A 16,470-nucleotide genomic window follows, 5' to 3' on the forward strand; every position below is an offset into this window, starting at 1 on the left:
AGAGACAGGGTTTCTCCATGTTGTTAAGGCTGGTCTTGAACTCCCGACCTCAGGTGATCCACCTGCCTCGGCTTCCCAAAGTGCTGAGATTACAGACGTGAGCCACTGTGCCCGGCCTAGGCCAGATCTTTCTCATGAAGTGTCGTTTGAGTAGATATCAGAAGGAAGTGAGGACACAGGCTATTCAGATAAGTGGAGAGAGAGCATTTCAGCAAATGTAACAGCTGATGTTGGGAAAGAGTGTGGCATGATTAAGGAACATTAAGGACGCCAGTGTGGCTACAGTGTAATGAATGAAAAGAGAGTGGTAGGAGAGGAAGTTAGATCAGAAGGAACCCAGGTCATTGGGGTCTTATAGGTGATTGGGAGGATTTCATCTTTCACTTGAGTGAGATGGATATTATTAGAGGTTTTGAGCAGAGGAATGACATGATCTGACTTCTTTTTAAGAGAATTATTCTGGCTGCTATGTGGAAACTTAGATGGTCAGAAAGCAAGAGTAGAAGCAGTGAGTTGATAGATAATCCAGGTGAGAGATGATGGTGACTTAGACTAGAATGACAGTGGTAAAAATGATGAGAAAGGAGTTGAAGTGTGTATATATTTTGAAGATATAAGAGCAAGTGAGGATGGCATCAAAATTTTTGGACTGAGTAACTGGAAGATTTGAGTTAAGAGAAGAAATGCAGGAGAAGTAAGTGTCGGAGTAGGGAGCAGTCAGGAGTTTAGTTTGAGTTGCTATCTACACAGATGGAAAGAAAGCTGGGAGAGTCTAGGTTTGGGAGGGGGCGGGGCATAGAAATTGAGATGCCTATCAGATATTCAAGTAGACCGTAGAGTAGACAATGGATATATAGTTTGAAGTTCAAGGGAGAGGCCCAGGTAAGATATATAAATTTGGGAGTCATCTACATATAGATGGTATTTATGGTCATGAGATCACCTGCAGAGTAAATATAGGGAAGAGAAGGGATTAAAGGACCGAGGCCGAGAGTGCTCAACACTTAGAGGTTATTGAGATGAGGATGAACTAGCAAAGAACTAGCAAAGACTGGAAAGGAATAGCCAAGGAAGTTTGTAGAAAAGTAAGAGAATGTGGTAGAAATAACATGAGGAATGTGTTCTAGGTAAGATGGTCTATATCTATCTTGACTGACCAAGTAAATAAGACCCAATAATTGACCACTAGATTTAGCCACGTGGAGGTTATCGGTCATTTTGTTTGTTTTTGTAGAGACAGGGTCTCACTATGTTTTCCAGACTGGTCTCGAACTCCTGAGCTCAAGAGATCTATGTGCCTTTAGAAAATTAAGTACTAGCTGGGTGTGGTGGCTCATGCCTGTAATCCCAGCACTTTAGGAGGCTGAGGCAGGTGGATCACTTGAGGTCAGGAGTTTGAGACCAGCCTGGCTAATGTGGTGAAACCCCAACTGTATTAAAAAAAAAAAAAAAAAAAAAAAAAACTTAGCCGGGCGTGGTGGCATGCGCCTATAGTCTGAGCTACTTGGGACGACAAAATGATTCAAGGAGAATTGCCTGAACCCAGGAGCCAGATGCTGCAGTGAGCCGAGATCACACTACTGCACTCCAGCCTGAGTGACAAAGCAAGACTCCATCCTAAAAATAAGTAAATAAATAAAATAGAAAATTAAGTACTCAATAAATGTTCGCTGCTATATTCTTTTTTTAGTTTTGCTTTTATTTTGTTTTCTCTCACACTGAGCTGCTGCTATCCTGTTTTAGAACTATAGTGAAAATGGGTAGATTAGCTGCCCTAGCAAGGGATATGTGCTTTTCCTAGAGAGCAGTCTTTGAGATGTTTGAGTAGTGGCTTCTTTCCAGTGGCCCTCTTGACCTGCACCATGGGCTCATACCCCTATGCCATTTAAAAATTTTTTTATTTTTAATTTTCTGTTTCCATCTGATACTTGAATCCATGTCATTTTTTTACCCATTGTCTTGTTTCCCTTCTCACTTGAATGAAGTTGAGAGAGCAGAAGCTTGGTTCATCTTCTGGCTCTGTTTTCCACCACCCCAACTCCCAACTTTGCTTTTGAACTATAACTTTTTTTTTTTTTTTTTTTGAGACGGAGTTTCGATCTTGTTGCCCAGGCTGGAGTGCAATGGCACAATCTCAGCTCACCCCAACCTCTGCCTCCTGGGTTCAAGCGATTCTCTTGCCTCAGCCTCCCGAGTAGCTGGGATTACAGGCATGCGCCACCACGCCTGGCTAATTTTGTTTTTGTGTGTGTATGTGTTTTGTTTTTTGTTTTGAGACAGAGTTTTGCTCTTCTTGCCCGGGCTGGAGTGCAGTGGCGTGATCTCGGCTCACTGCAGCCTCTGCCTCCGAGGCTTAAGCGATTCTCCTGCCTCAGCCTCCCAAGTAGCTGGGATTACAGGCATGCGCCACCACGCCCAGCTGATTTTGTATTTTTAGTAGAGACAGGGTTTCTCTATGTTGGTCAGGCTGGTCTCAACCTCCTGACCTCAGGTGATCCACCCACCTTGGCCTCCCAAAGTGGTGGGATTACAGGCATGAGCCACGGCAACCGGCTGAATTATAACTTCGGATGTGATTGTTCTTTCGTTCTGTAGCTCAAGGCTAGACACACAGGGAGAAAGACACCATTTGCTGGAGGATTGGATTGTCTTTGTTCAGGCTACAAAAGAGCTTTTGCATCAAAGTTGAGGTCTAGGAGAAGGCCATCTCCTTGAGCCCTTCGTGCTAGCTAGAGTCCATGTTCCAGCATGCCAGGACTCTGTAGTGATTTGTTTTTATCTTCCCTCCTCCTGAGCCTTCATCGTTGAGAAAGAACAAAGTGGAAATAGTGCCAAACTCTTGTGTTAGAAAGTATAGTGGTTTTGCCGCTTTGGCCTTGGTCGACTCACTTTACATTTCTGAGTTGCAGTTTTTCCATCTGTAAAATGGGAATAATAACTAATGAATTTTGACTCTACAGGCTATTATTATAAGATAAGGATGCAAAAAGCTTGATAAACTAAAGCACTGTTTAGGTGTAAGGCAGTATTATTACTCTCCTCACTTCTTTATCCAGACTGGACCAGGCTTGCAGGGAACTGGTGCCAGACTCTGTATTTTCATTTTCACTTTCCCAGTATCTTCCGCTATGTAAGGGGCAGAACCCAGTGAGGCTCCTGACCCCATAATATCCTGTGATGGACTTCCATGGTCTTGCCATCCAGGAAGGTTCAGCAACATAGCTAAACTTGATTTGCCAACTCTCAGCTCCCCCCAGCCATGGTTGGTTATAGCTTGGTAATGTGGGTCTGAGAAGCTTTGTTCCCTTCTCTCTACTCCATTGGAGATGCCAAGGAAGAATTGTTATTTCATCTCCTCTTAAAACGTTGACTTATCTCCTGTAGGTGCTTGGCCAGGCTGTCAGAACATCCTGGGAATTAATGAAAGAAAAATACATATAGCTCCCACTAAGTGACTATAATGTGTCAGGCACTATAGTTAGTGCTTATCTTGTTTAAACCTGATAGCATCCTTTGAAATAGGTACTTACTATTTCCAGTTTACTGAAAAGAAAACTGAGGTTCAAAAAAGTTAAATCTCTTGTTCTAAGTCACATAGTGAGTTAAGTTGCAGAGCTAGAATTTGAACTTAATTCTATCTTATTCCAAAATTTGTTGTTCTAATGACCATACCATGAGGCCTCGTGTTGCTATACAGAAAGAGGGGCCATGTACTACATAAGAAAACTCAGGAGATTTCCATTCATATGATCTACTTGAAGATCCCAACTGTACCTATGCCATCTGGGACAAGTGGCTTTCAACTTTTCCAAGCCTTAGATACTATCTCATTAACTTGTCACCATAGGTGTTTTTTTTTTTTTTTTTTTTTTTTTTTTTTTTTTTTTTTTTTTTTTGCTTGTTTGTTTGTTTGTTTGTTTTGGCAAGGGGTTATTTATTTATTTGAGGCAGGGTCTTGCTTAGTTGCCCAAGCTGGAGTGCAGTGGTGGGATTATGGCTCACTGCAACTTCCAACTCTCGGGCTCAAGCAGTCCTCCCACCTCAGCTTCCTGAGTAGCTGGGACTACAGGCTTGCGGGACCACACCCGGCCAATTTTTGTATTTTTAGTAGAGACAGGGTTTCACCATGTTGGCCAGGATCATCTCAATCTCCTAACTTCATGATCCACCTGCCTTGGCCTCCCAAAGTGCTGGGATTACAGGCATGAGCCACCGCGCCTGGCCAGTAGATGTTATTCTTATCTCCAGTTTACATTTGAAGGGAACAGGCCTCAGTGAGTTGAGATGACTTGCCCACGGATGCAGAATAGTAAATGGCAGAGCCAGAACTCAGGTCCAGGTCTGTCTGACATCTGCTTCAGAGTTCCACCATTTTTCACAGCCAGCTCCTAAGACCTGGTGTATCATTCAGCTAGATTTATAGCTCTGAGTGTGCTGGTTGGAAGCTGGCATCCTTTTCTGCTCTCTCTCTCCTCCCATACTTTCTCCCTCTTCTTAGAAACCTTACAGAGGCAATATAGGTATTTGAAATTCAAAGAAGAGATTTATGCCGTGCTTAAAATCTGCTCATGCTGCCCCATTAGACACCTGGGAATCTGCCTCTCGTCCTTTGTATGGGTTTGTACTGTTACTTTGGTAGCATGGTGTGGTGGGTATAGTTTTGGGAAAGTTCTTTCTCAGCTCTTTTCTTTATGAATATAATCTTGTGAAGTGGCTGTAAAGTTAGAGATGATGAATATTCAAGGGTAGAAAGTACAGGCTTATTATTTGATGGCAGTTATTTCCCCTGGCACCAGGATCTAATAGAAACCAGAATAGGAGTCAGGAGTTCTAAATCTTTTACTCCTGTTCTTTGACCTTGGATATGTGAGTCACTGTTTCTAGATAGACTGGCTAGTCTTTAGGGACCCCTTTCAGCTTTAATATCCTGCACTTTAAAAAATAAAAGTAATAAGATGCTTGTTTTAAAAAAAAATCAAATTGGACAGAAGTATTTGAAGGAAAAAGTGAAAGACCCATATCCTTTCCCCCATTCAATTCATTCCCAACGTGTAACATTTATTACCAGTTTGATGTATCCTTTTCAGTGTTCTCTGTGTACACTAAATATACACAAGTATGTATAACATACACACTTTATATCATGTGCATGTATATATGAATACACATGTATGTGTTATACACACTGGAACCTACAATACATATTATGTCTTGGTTCTTTTACTTAACATGTTTTAGCTGTTTTTTTCTTGTTAGTACTTAAAGATTTACTTTATTGTTTTCAATGTCTTATACTTTATTAAGTGTTGGCTGGGCATGGTATCTCACACCTGTAATCCCAGCACTTTGGGAGGCCAAGGTGGGCAGATTGCTTGAGTTTAGGAGTTTGAGGCCAGCCTGGGCAACATGGAGAAACCCCATCTCCATAAAAATTAGCAGGGTGTGGTGATGCATACCTGTGGTCCCTCCCAGCTACTTGGGAGGCTGAGGTGGGAGGATTGCTTGAGCCCAAGAGATTGAGGTTGCAGTGAGCTGTGATCGTGCCACTGCACTGCACTCCAGCCTGGGCAACAGAGCGAGACTGTCTAAAAGAAAATCAAGTGGTCCCCTATTGATTATGTGCTATAATTTTTCCTTTTTTAGAGATGAGATCTCGCTATGTTAGCCAGGTTGATCTTGAACTCCTGGCCTCAAGCATTCCTCCCACCTCGGCCTCCCAAAGTGCTAGGATTGCAGGTGTGAGCCATTGCACCTGACCAATTATGTGCTATGGTTGTTTAAAGCAAATATACACTACAATGTTGATTTTTAAAATTTTCTTTTCAGGAGAAGAAGAAAAAGAAACATAGAGATAAGAAGTCATCTGACTCTGACAGCTCAGACTCTGAGAGTGATACAGGCAAGAGGGCAAGGCACACATCAAAAGACAGCAAGGCAGCAAAGAAGAAGAAAAAGAAGAAGAAGCACAAGAAGAAGCACAAGGAGTGAGAGCAGAAAGAGTGTAGGGGGTGGTTGAGAGTAAGGAACCAGGAGCCTTATTCCTTGAGACTCCTGGAAAGACTCAATAGTGAGAATGTAGCCTCCCACCCCATTAACTTTGCTTCCATGGGAGATGGCTTCCCCTCATGCAACAGGCAGGTTTGGGAGTTAGAGGTCAAAAGCAGCTGCCTGAATGAGTTGTTGTTTCCTTGTCACTCCTGGTCCTTTTGCAAGTGAACCCTGCAGCTCACCCATTCATTTGCCCAACTTCTTCATTCAGCAGGAGGTCCTATTACCCTTTCCAGCTGCCACTGCCAGAGCTGGATTCCTGTAAAGGAGTCCAGGCTAGAGCCACAGAGACTGTTGTGGAGGTGAGTTCGACTGTAGTTAGAGAAGAGTGATTGGACCCTTCCTATTGGTCTGTCCTAGACCGATTGGTGGGTGATCTCTCCTGCATCCAACATGGGAGCAGAGAGAGACTGGCAGCAGGAGGGGGAACATGGTGAGAAGTGGTGCTCACTTCTCCCATTCCTCCTAACATAGTTCTATGCTAGAAGTGGCATCCAGCGGCCACAGCTAGAAAACAGTCTGCAGTGTGACTTAACTTGTGTATTGCATTCCAGCAGATGACTGAACCAGACAGCGAAGCCAAGATCATTGTTCTACTTTGTATTTACTACTGTGTGAATCAGTTGATTCTACTTCAGGTCCTTGCTTAAATTCCTGGCACTAAATGGAAATGTGTTTGGTTTTAAACTTACCAAAAGTTATTTTTCCTATAATCCTTCTTCCCGGGTAACTTACAGACTTAAAGTCACTGAGCCTGCATTAGCTGACAAAAACATTTAATATGTTACCTTAGACCTTGGAGAGATGCCCAGCAGAGGTACAGAGCCAAAGGCACTAGCAGATCACAGCCTTCTTGGGAGATCAGTTATAAGCCCTCCCTTTTATAATGATCAGATGCCCTCTTCCCTCAGAGTTGATTAGAGAAGCAGTAAGAATTTATAGTCATGAGTACTAGCCTGGCGCACAGGTCAGCATTCCTCTTGGCCAGTGGTCATTTTTTCCCACCACCATGGTACAAGCCTGGGTTCTGTGCCCTGAAACTGAATTCTGGAAAGGGAGAGACTATAGCGTTTCACAGAGAACAGCCAGACCCAAGAGCTTTCAGTGTAGGATGGGCCTGAAGAGACAGTTCAGTAGCCAAACCTGGGGAAGCCCCATCACTGACTGAACTAGGTCATTTGACCATGTTGAGGGGGGCAGTGTAAAGGCAAAGTGTAGGTACAGCTGTTTTATTATTGAATGTGTAAGGTGATCAGCTGATTAACAGGCTCCGAGACTGTCCATTTCAGTCTCCCATCCAGTGCTTCTTCCTGAGTAACCTTCAGGCAGTTATTTCTGCCCACTGTCTGACACACAGGATAAACCAAGACTCTCAGAGTTATGTTACCAAAGGCAAAAAGGCAACTGGGTGGTCTTGGCTCTGCTTTATTGACCTCAGAGCACCCTGTGAGTGCAGTTAAAAAAAAAAAAACAAAAAACACACATACACAGTGGGAACTGGAACTGGATCCCGGCCAGTGGCACCTGACCTCAGAAGAATTCGTGGATTTGTACAAAATGCAGAGGAAGAAATGAGGCAATGTGGTGCTGAGTCGAGGGGTAGCCAATTGGCAGAGTAGTAGTCAGCAACAGTGCAGTCAGGTCATGCCTCTTTCTCATAAGTGCGAGTGCAAACTGCAGTGCCGTGGGTGAGTGTCTGGAAGAAAAGACAGAGTGAGATAGGGGGTGGAGCCAGGAAGGCCATTGCGAGCATTCTACCCTCCCTTCCTCCTGATAATTGTCACTTGAGTACCTACTATGTGCCAGCTGTACGTGTGTGTGTGTGTGTATAAATTTTTTTTCTGATAATGTACAGCAAATCCTTAAGACAGGCATTGTAATTCTTATTTTAGAGATTTGGAAAAAACGAGCCTTTAGAGAGGAAGTAATCTGGTCAAGATCCTGAGTGTTTCTCCTTCCCTTATACCATTTGGCTTCCTTCATCCTTAGTGTCTAAGATGGTGCCTGGCTTATAGTTGACAAATAGGAAAAATATCCAGAGACTCAGGAAAGGACCGTATTTGGCTACTAACTCCAATCCTTCCCTAACTTAGAGTAGTGCCAGGGCCAGAGCCCTGTACCTCCCACTGTCCAGTCTGGTATCATAGAGCCAGACCCATGGCCTCACCATAGTTGGCCATGAGAGTTGCCCACTGAGAATTTGGTCCAGCATATCACATCCCCACCAAAACTAGGCACCTCATTCCAAACTTCAAGGGGACCCCTGTCCCACGTGAGTGCAGGAATGCAGTTAAGAGGTTATGCTGACCCAAGAAGCTGTGCAGTGAAGATGCCTAGGTGAAAAACCTGAGGCCCTGCACTTAGGCAGAATCTACAGTTGGCTGCTCTCCCTGGGTCTGGGGGGAATTCAGTCAAGGCTTGAACAGATCTGCCAGCCTGGCTGTGGTACCCAGGCAGTAGTGAAGTAGTTGCAGTAGGCCAGACATAGAAAGCATGAAAATGGGGTAGGACTAGAATGGGGAAGAAAGGACTGTACTGCCATTCAGTTTCCCCACCAGTCACGAGCCTGTCCCTGCAAGTGACAATGCAGTCCTAGGGAGGAGAGGAAAGGGAATGCTGAGATAGGCAATGGGAGCCCCTCCTAGAGGGCCTGGGATCAGATTTGGCCCTGTTTTCTACTTCCTGAGGCGAGGCAAGGTAGAAACACAGGAAGAGCAAACAAAGGACATGGAGCACGTGCTGTGTTCCTCAATCAGTGATGCTTTGTGCTGTGCATACACTGTCTCTTACAGGCTTCCAGCAGCCCTACAAGGTTGGTATTATACCCATTTTACAGTTGCACTTGGAGAAGGTGATTTGCCCACAGTCATGTAGCCTATAAGGTAAGATTTGGCCGGGCGCGGTGGCTCAAGCCTGTAATCCCAGCACCACTTTGGAGGCTGAGGATGGGCCGGATCACGAGGTCAGGAGACGAGACCATGCCTGGCTAACTGCAGTGAAACCCGTCTCTACTAAAAAAATACAAAAAACTAAGCCCGGCGAGTGGTGGCGGGCCGGCCTGTAGTCCCATTAAAAACCCCCCTCAGAGGCTGAGGAGAATGGCATAAACCCAGGAGGTGGAGCTTGCAGTGAGCTGAGAACCGGCCACTGCACTCCAGCCCAGGCGACAGAGCGAGACTCCGTCTCAAAAAAAAAAAAAAAAAAAAAGGTAAGATTTGAGTCCCAGCCTGTGTGAGTCCAAAACCACTACACAAAAAATTCCCACCTGATACCACCCTGACCCTGCAACCACTCTCTTGTCCCAGCTTCTATGGCTCTCAGGGGAAGACTTGGCTTTTTAGAACAGGCTTGGCTGAAAGAGCAGTAGTAATAACCAATCAGATATGGCTCCAAAGTTGCCCATCTTACCAGGATGAGTTTTCCATCAATTAGCTCCCGCACAAGTGTCGTCTCCTGCCCGTCCCATTTCTGCAGGTGAACAAGTTTCCCTCCATCCAGTGTCACAATGGACTGTGGAAAGAGAGTATAGGCCTGAGCTGTGATCTTAGGACTGAGGGGCAGGGTGGGGTCTGGACACTGGGGCCCCAGAGGACACAGCCTTTGACCCAAACTAGTGATGGTGTGAGGACAAGAGCTCAGGCAATCCACCTCCCAGCTAACCCTGCAGGACATCTAGTTTACCTCCAGCCTCTGCTCCACTACTGCCTTGCTGGGGAAGAGGCCTTCAGATATTAGGCAAGGAGGGAGAGGCAGGCAGTATGGTGGAGCCAGAGCCTGGCTCTGAGAAGCACCACAAGCCTTCAAGATAGACACTTATCTGTACTCTAGGTGATGCCCGCAGCCTGGTCCCCTCAGATACAGGTGGGATTTACTAGTCTGTCCCTGCGATAATGTCTAAAAGACCCTTAGCAATAGGAAGTATTGGATAATTAGACTTCCTGGCCTGTATTCCTACACCTTTTCTTGGTCCATATCATGTGACCTCTTTAGCCGACAAGAGGGCAGCAACCACAAAGTCCTGTGACTGGATGCCCTTGAAGTGTTCCTCAGCTCTGAGTGCTGCCAACATACATACATCAGCTGGTTCTCATTTGGCAGCTCTTCAGGTCTCTCTTTCCTAGAAGTTTGGGGGCCACAAGGCCAGGCTAAGGGATCCTGATGAGCAAGGTGGTTCAGTAGGAGAATCTGAGAAGGTTCTGTGTATTGTTTGGGTGATAAGGAGTATGGGGCCTGTCTCTTAGTGTGCTCTTTTTTATCCTTACCTTACTCCTTGTTCTCATTCCCCTAGGTTTTTTTTTTTTTTTTTTTTTTTGCCTACTCAGTAGATATTTTTGCCCTAGGCATTCCAGAGGGCTGTTGTGTTTAATTGGGGTTCTTGCCCCTTGAGAAAGTAGGCAAGTCCAAGGAGGTAGGGGCATGTGGTGGGGCAGCCACCTTTATTCCAAGTAGACTGCCATCTTTGGGCACCATCCCCAGCTCTGCTGCCAGCCACCTATGTGATCCTCTGCTTTCTGGGGACAGCTATGAGGAAGAGGAAACAGCTGATGGGGCTGAATGATAGTGTCATGATAGAACGCTGCTATAGGGACACCCTATAGAGGTCAAAGCCCCTAAGTTCTCTCACTCCCATGCCTGGCCTGGAAGGCTGAGGCAAGCTGCCAAGACAGTCACTGCAGGGTGACAGAACCCTGGGAGAAGGGGCTAAGGTTTGGTGGAAAGACACTGCAAACACATTCATGACAAGGTGAATGCCCTATCACGGAACATAGCTCTTCCTGCCTGTCCGCTGGCAACATCGGAAATAGTTTGTCAGGGTCATTGGCCATGTCTGAGAGTTAGAAGTTGAAGTGGCATCTGAGTAGGTGGCTTCTTGTTCCTGGTTGCCTTTTTTGCTGCTGGAGGCCACAATGACCTCACTCAATGGAGGGCCCTGACTTCTGGGCATCATTCCTAAAGCACTTCAGGTCACAGCCATGGCCACATAACTCCGCCATCTATGGAAGGGGAAAGAAACCTAGAGCTACTGCATACCTTGCACAGGGTCACCCAGCTGGAGCTGGAGTAGATACTGAGGTCAGAAGAATGTCCTGGCTCTGTGCTGCCCATTCTGAGGCAGACAATAGATGAATCCCAAGAAGGGAGGGAAGAAAACAAGAGGACAGAACTGACAGGTATTTAGCATCAGTGGCATTCCAGCACTACACAGGCTTTATGAACCTTGTTTCATTTAAATTCCCCATGATAGTCTGCCCCTCAGGGTGCAATACCAGGGAGCCAAGACTACCAGCCTATTCTCTTTTAGAGTCTCCATTCCCAACCCCTGTTTCCCTGACTTACCTTGACCTTCCTGTCATCTGCTGTTGTCTCATCAAACTCCACCCCCAGCTTGAAGTTGATCTCTGTGTTCTTGAAGGTGCTGTGTGTTTTTAGGGTGAGAATGTCCCCGTTCTTTTCAATGATTGTGGTAGGCTTGGTCATGTTGCCCACCTGCCTGGTAGCAAAACCCACTCCTGAGGGTAGGGGGAAGATTATGAGTATATGAGCTCGGGTAGAGAAGCAGTGTACAAGAAACTCAATGCATAATTCTCAGGCCTGGGTATGGGGAAGTGGAGGACTGTATCTTTCAAAGCCTTTACATGGGAATTTTAAAATTCAGTCTTGCCCTTCGTTCTGTTTGGTGAACACAGATTACTAATCCCGTTAGACAGATGAGATACTTAAGGAACACCGGTGCCATAGCAAGTCAGTGGCAGAGCTGGGATTAGAATAAGTTACTATTGGGCCGAGCGTGGTGGCTCACGCCTGTAATCACAACACTTTGGGAAGCCAAGGCAGGTGAATCACATGAGGCCAGGAGTTCAAGACCAGTCTGGCCAATATGGTGAAACCCTGTCTCTACTGAAAATGCAAAAAATTAGCCAGATGTGGTGGTATGTGCCTGTAATCCCAGCTACTCAGGAGGTTGAGGCTGAGAATTGCTTGAACCTAGGAGGTGGAGGTTGCAGTGAGATTGTGCCACTGCACTCCAGCCTGGCCAATAGAGTGAGACTCCATCTCAAAAAAAAAAAAAAAAAAAAAAAGTTAACTACTATGAACTTTTTGTGTAGTAAGAACTGTACATGTTATCTCATTTAGTTCTTCCTGTTCCTCTGAAGACCGTTTCCACATTACAGATGCAAAAAGAGAGGTAAAGCCCAGGGTCACAAATCTGATACTGAAGCCCAGAATTGTCTGACTCCAGAGCTTGCTTAAGTGCTCAGCTATACTACCTCCCAAGGCTGGAGCATAAGGCTGAGGAAAGAAGAGAAATGTAGACTTTCCCTTCCAAAGCCTTAGGCATAAGAGTTTTCCAACTTTGGAAGTTTTTACCCTGAAACTAAGAAGCGTTAATACTCTTGTCCCTTATATATATGGCAACCCATCATTTTCAAAGCCTGTTATCTATGATCTAGGAGTTAGGTACAAAGGAAGTATCTGTCCTATTGTACAGATTGAGGAGGAGCCTAAAGTGGTAGCAACAATGAGTTGGACTCAAACCCGTCTCCTGACCCCCCGTCTAAGGCTCTACGGAGACTTCCTGACCCAAGCATGGCTTCCTTGGGTACTGGGCAAAGTCCTAAGTGTCCTGCAAACAAGTAAAGAACAAAGAACTAATCATGACTGCCCCCTCTCCCCACAGCAGCTTACGCTGAGCTGTCCTCCAAGGCAAAGGTGAGGCAGGAGGCAGCCCAGTGTAGTGAAGTGGTGTGTGTAAAGTCTCCAAATGTACCTGGCTACATAGTGCTTGCTGGAAGCTAGGTACTCTGCACATGCCTTACATGGGTTTTACTTAATGCTTGTAACAGCCCAGAAGCGTAGATTATCCCCAATTTACAATGAAGAGAGTTGTGTCTTGTCTAAATTCAAACAGAATAAACTGACATAGATTTGAATCTAGGCTCCAAAACTGTTGACTGTTTTCACTGGGCGACTCTGCCCAGCACATACTCAGTCCAGGCCACCAGTTGTGCCTGTGGTCACTGGTACTAGACAGGACCTCTTTGCCCCTTGAGAGCCCTAGGTCTGTAGCAGAAGGGGCAGGGGCTGCCTCTGCCATTATGCTATCAGCCCACCTTTGCTTGGCCAGTGAGCAACTTGGCCTTGCCCCTTGGTATCAGGATGAGTCAGGCCAATCACACTCCCCTGCACAGAGCAGGACCTTGTCACAGCACTGGGAGCTCTGTTCACTTAGGACCTACCCAGAGGTATGGAGTGTTTGAAAAGGAAACCACCGCGGTATGAGTGAGGGTCTGAACCAAGAGAAACTAAGAATATTGAGCTGACAGAATTTAGGAGACTCGGGGAGATCTGGGTTCTACTTAGAAATGAAGCCAGCACTATTTACTGAGAGCTGAGGAGGGTATTTTCCCAGGCTTTCCATTCCTACGATAAGAATGCAGGCTGCCTTAACATAAGCTGCTGAAAGGTAACAGGACTTCAGGGAGACCAGCCCGCCAACCCAACAAGAATGGTAAAGTTGTTGCAGCTCAGTTCAAGGACTCAGCTCTGGCCCAGCTTTGGAAGGAGGAACTAAATCTGGGCATTCCAACTTCCCAGTAGCTGCTGGGCTGTGTTCGTGGGGGTTGGGGGGTGGTCCTCTAAGAATGACTGCCTACCTGGAATTATTGGGCATAGCGCCCAGGATAGGGTAGGGGCTGTTGAGAGCTTTGACCTCTCCATCTAAGCCCAACGCAGTAGAAGAAGGGCTGAGGTCAATAATTAGCTAAGCAGTTCCTACTTTTCCCACTCCGGGGCCTGTAGGGTAGTGGGAAGAGCTCTGAGTTACAGATCTAGAAACCTTAGGTTTTCATATTGGCTCTGCTGTGGAATTGTTATAATACATTTCTGCTCTCCTGGTTTCAGTTTCCCTGCTGAACTAGATGGTATGGGAATCTCCAAGTTCCTTACCTGTAAGATTCTTTGAATCATTCTTCTTCTTCATCCCAACACCACAGCAGTTCTCCACATCCTCCTAAACCAGTGACCCTCCCTCCCAGGTCTTGACCTTGCTCTGGGACCCTCTACTGCACATCAGAAGTCCAATGGCTTTCTCTGCCTACCCCTTGCACAGGTGGGTGAGGCTTGGGTTGCAGGAAAGGCCCAGCTGATGATGGGCCTCTTGCCCCACCCTACCCCAAGGCTCACAGACAGTGATTAAGGCCTGGTTACATAGACTGCAGGACAAGGTCAGACTGGCTGGTAAGAAAGAGGGCATTCTCCTGCAAGAATTCTCTTCCCTAATCCAACATGGAGAGATGGGGATTGCTGCTTACTGCAGGTTCCTGTCTTACGTCCTTCTCATATCTGATTCACTGATCCACGGTTTTTTCCCCACTAATCTTTTTCCTCCTAGGTATTTCCTACTTGTTTAAGGTCATAGTACACTCCCTAGCTGCCCCATTACCTTTCTGGGTTCAGTCTCCTCCAATTTCTAAACTACCTATGCACCTGTTCTTTTTCTCCCCTGGCTAGACTCCCATTCCTGTGATCAGTGTTCTTTTTCCAAACCCTCCTCCTTCCTCCAAATCATATATCCCTCTTCCTGGAAAGAGCCTCCCACACAGCTGCCTCCTTCCTCCACCTCCCTACTGTGGTCTCTAACCAAATTTGGACCACCAAAGCCCCCTCCCTACAGGCCCTATCTGCTCTAGCCCAGGCTGCCATCTCCGCGCTCCCCTATTGCCCAGTCTTAACCAGGAGGGATGCAGCAGGAGTGCTGCGTGGGTCTAGGCACGCTACCAGCCCAAGCCAGCATCCTGAGCCCCGCGGCTTGCTCACCGATTGACTTCATGTAGTCATCGAAATTCTTGCTGTCCACTAGCTTCCAGGTGCCCAGGAAAGCGTCCACCATAGTGATGCTGGGCTAGGCTGAGAAAAGCTACAAGAGAGCAGGCGTGCAAGGGTTCCGACGGCGGCTCCCTGGCCGGGCTGCCGCTTTAAATAGCCCTCGCATCACATGAGGAGACTGGCCCACGCCCCCAGCTCCCGAAATAGGAAGCCCCAGGCTAGGGCTCACCCAGGAGGGGCTGGTCCGCCCATCCCCCAACCCACCGAGGTGGGTGGGGACCAGCCAGTGGCTCCCTGCTTGCCTGCGTCAGCGCCAGTGCCTGGCCCCCGAGTCCCTACCCGAGTCTGGCAGGACCTTCTCCCTTTCCTGGCCTCTAGACACTCTGGAATCTGAGAAGGCAGCAGCCGGCACCAGCCCGAGAGCTAGGGCGCATGGCATGGATATCTTCCGTCCCCCAGTCCCTCTTTGAGCTTGGGCTCAGAGCAGAGATGAGACTAGAAAAGGAAAACGCCCTTGGGCTGGTGCCCATGCCGGGAAAAGCTCTGGTTGACTTCTGGTACAGGCATCTCTCCTCGTTTTACAAGTGAGGAGCCCGAGGCTGAGAGGGGAACTGACAAGGTCTCAAGAAATAGGAGGGGGTGAATGGAGCTCAGATTGCAAACTTGGTCTAGCGGGCTTCAGAGCTCTCGCTCTCCCTTCACTCTCACTGCCTGGTGGCGGAGACAGTCACCATGGGCTCGGTCTGCGGCTGAGCTGACCTTGTCCTCCGCCTGTTTTGAGCAAAAGCCTGACCCTTCGCGCCCCGCCCGCCTCACACGTGCTTGCCCCTCCCTGCGGAATGTCTCCTACTAGCCCTCCTCCCTCCCCACCCTACCCCACACCACCATCCAACTCCCCACCCGCCCCTGCAAGTGCTCCGGGCTTTTCCGGTTTCTTCTCACAGCTCCTAGCTTTAGCTCAGGTCGTTCCCAGTTCCCCTCCTTCAGAAATTCTCCCAATTCGGTCAGCTCTTGGGGCAGGGCCCACGGCTGCCTTCCCCACCTGCCGCTCTTTCTTTGACCTGTGCACACTAGCAAGCCGCCTGGACTTTTGGGTAATTTGCTGCCTCCTTTTGAGAGCCTGCTGTGCGTGGTTTGTCACTGTATAGTTTACTAAGCACTTTCAGTAAAAATAAGACCCGCCTTATATTGCTCTTTATTGCATGCTGAGGGCTTTAGGTGTATTATTTCATTGAACTTTTAATTTTATTATTATTTTTTAGAGACAAGGTCTCTCGCTGTGTCTCCCAGGCTGGAGTGCTGTGACGCCATCATAGGTCACTGCAGCCTCAAACTCCTGGGCTCAAGGGATCCTCCCACCTTAGCCTCCCCAGTAGCTGGGACTGTAGGCACATGCCACCACACCTGGCCTCATTGAACTTTTAAAGCAAAATCCATGATGTAGGTGTTACTGTGTTATTTTCTCTTTTTAAAAAGATGAACATGTTGAAACTCTGAGGCGCTCACTCATTAATTCAGCAGTTAATAAAGCACCTACTTTGTGTCAGGCCCTGCTTTGGAGAGAGACAACAGGGAACAAGACACACAACTGTGGGC

At 47.0% G+C, this 16,470-nt stretch overlaps 2 protein-coding genes across 5 annotated transcripts in view; one reads left to right on the forward strand and one right to left on the reverse strand.

Moving 5' to 3' along the window:
- Nucleotides 1-6,737, forward strand: part of ZCCHC17 (zinc finger CCHC-type containing 17) — a 71,152-nt gene extending 64,415 nt beyond the window's left edge. For 3 of the 4 annotated variants that reach the window (XM_017857057.1, XM_017857056.1, XM_017857058.1), the window contains one exon: nt 5,827-6,735. In XM_017857057.1, coding sequence (XP_017712546.1) covers nt 5,827-5,988 — 162 coding nt within the window. In that variant the 3' untranslated portion in view covers nt 5,989-6,735. Of the gene's footprint in view, nt 1-5,826 lie in introns of all 4 variants that reach the window. The other variant, XM_017857055.1, reaches the window with a different exon arrangement.
- On the reverse strand, nt 6,634-15,206 carry FABP3 (fatty acid binding protein 3). Its single transcript, XM_017857059.1, has 4 exons — nt 14,866-15,206; nt 11,386-11,558; nt 9,457-9,558; nt 6,634-7,744 (listed from the first exon to the last, which is right to left on the reverse strand). The coding sequence occupies exons 1-4, from the start codon at nt 14,936-14,938 to the stop codon at nt 7,691-7,693; spliced, it is 402 nt and encodes a 133-aa protein (XP_017712548.1). The 5' UTR covers nt 14,939-15,206; the 3' UTR covers nt 6,634-7,690.
- Nucleotides 15,207-16,470: the final 1,264 nt, after the last annotated feature.

The sequence above is a fragment of the Rhinopithecus bieti genome, unplaced genomic scaffold, assembly GCF_001698545.2.
Source record: "Rhinopithecus bieti isolate Rb0 unplaced genomic scaffold, ASM169854v2 scaffold_44592, whole genome shotgun sequence".
Classification (NCBI taxonomy): Eukaryota; Metazoa; Chordata; class Mammalia; order Primates; family Cercopithecidae; genus Rhinopithecus; species Rhinopithecus bieti.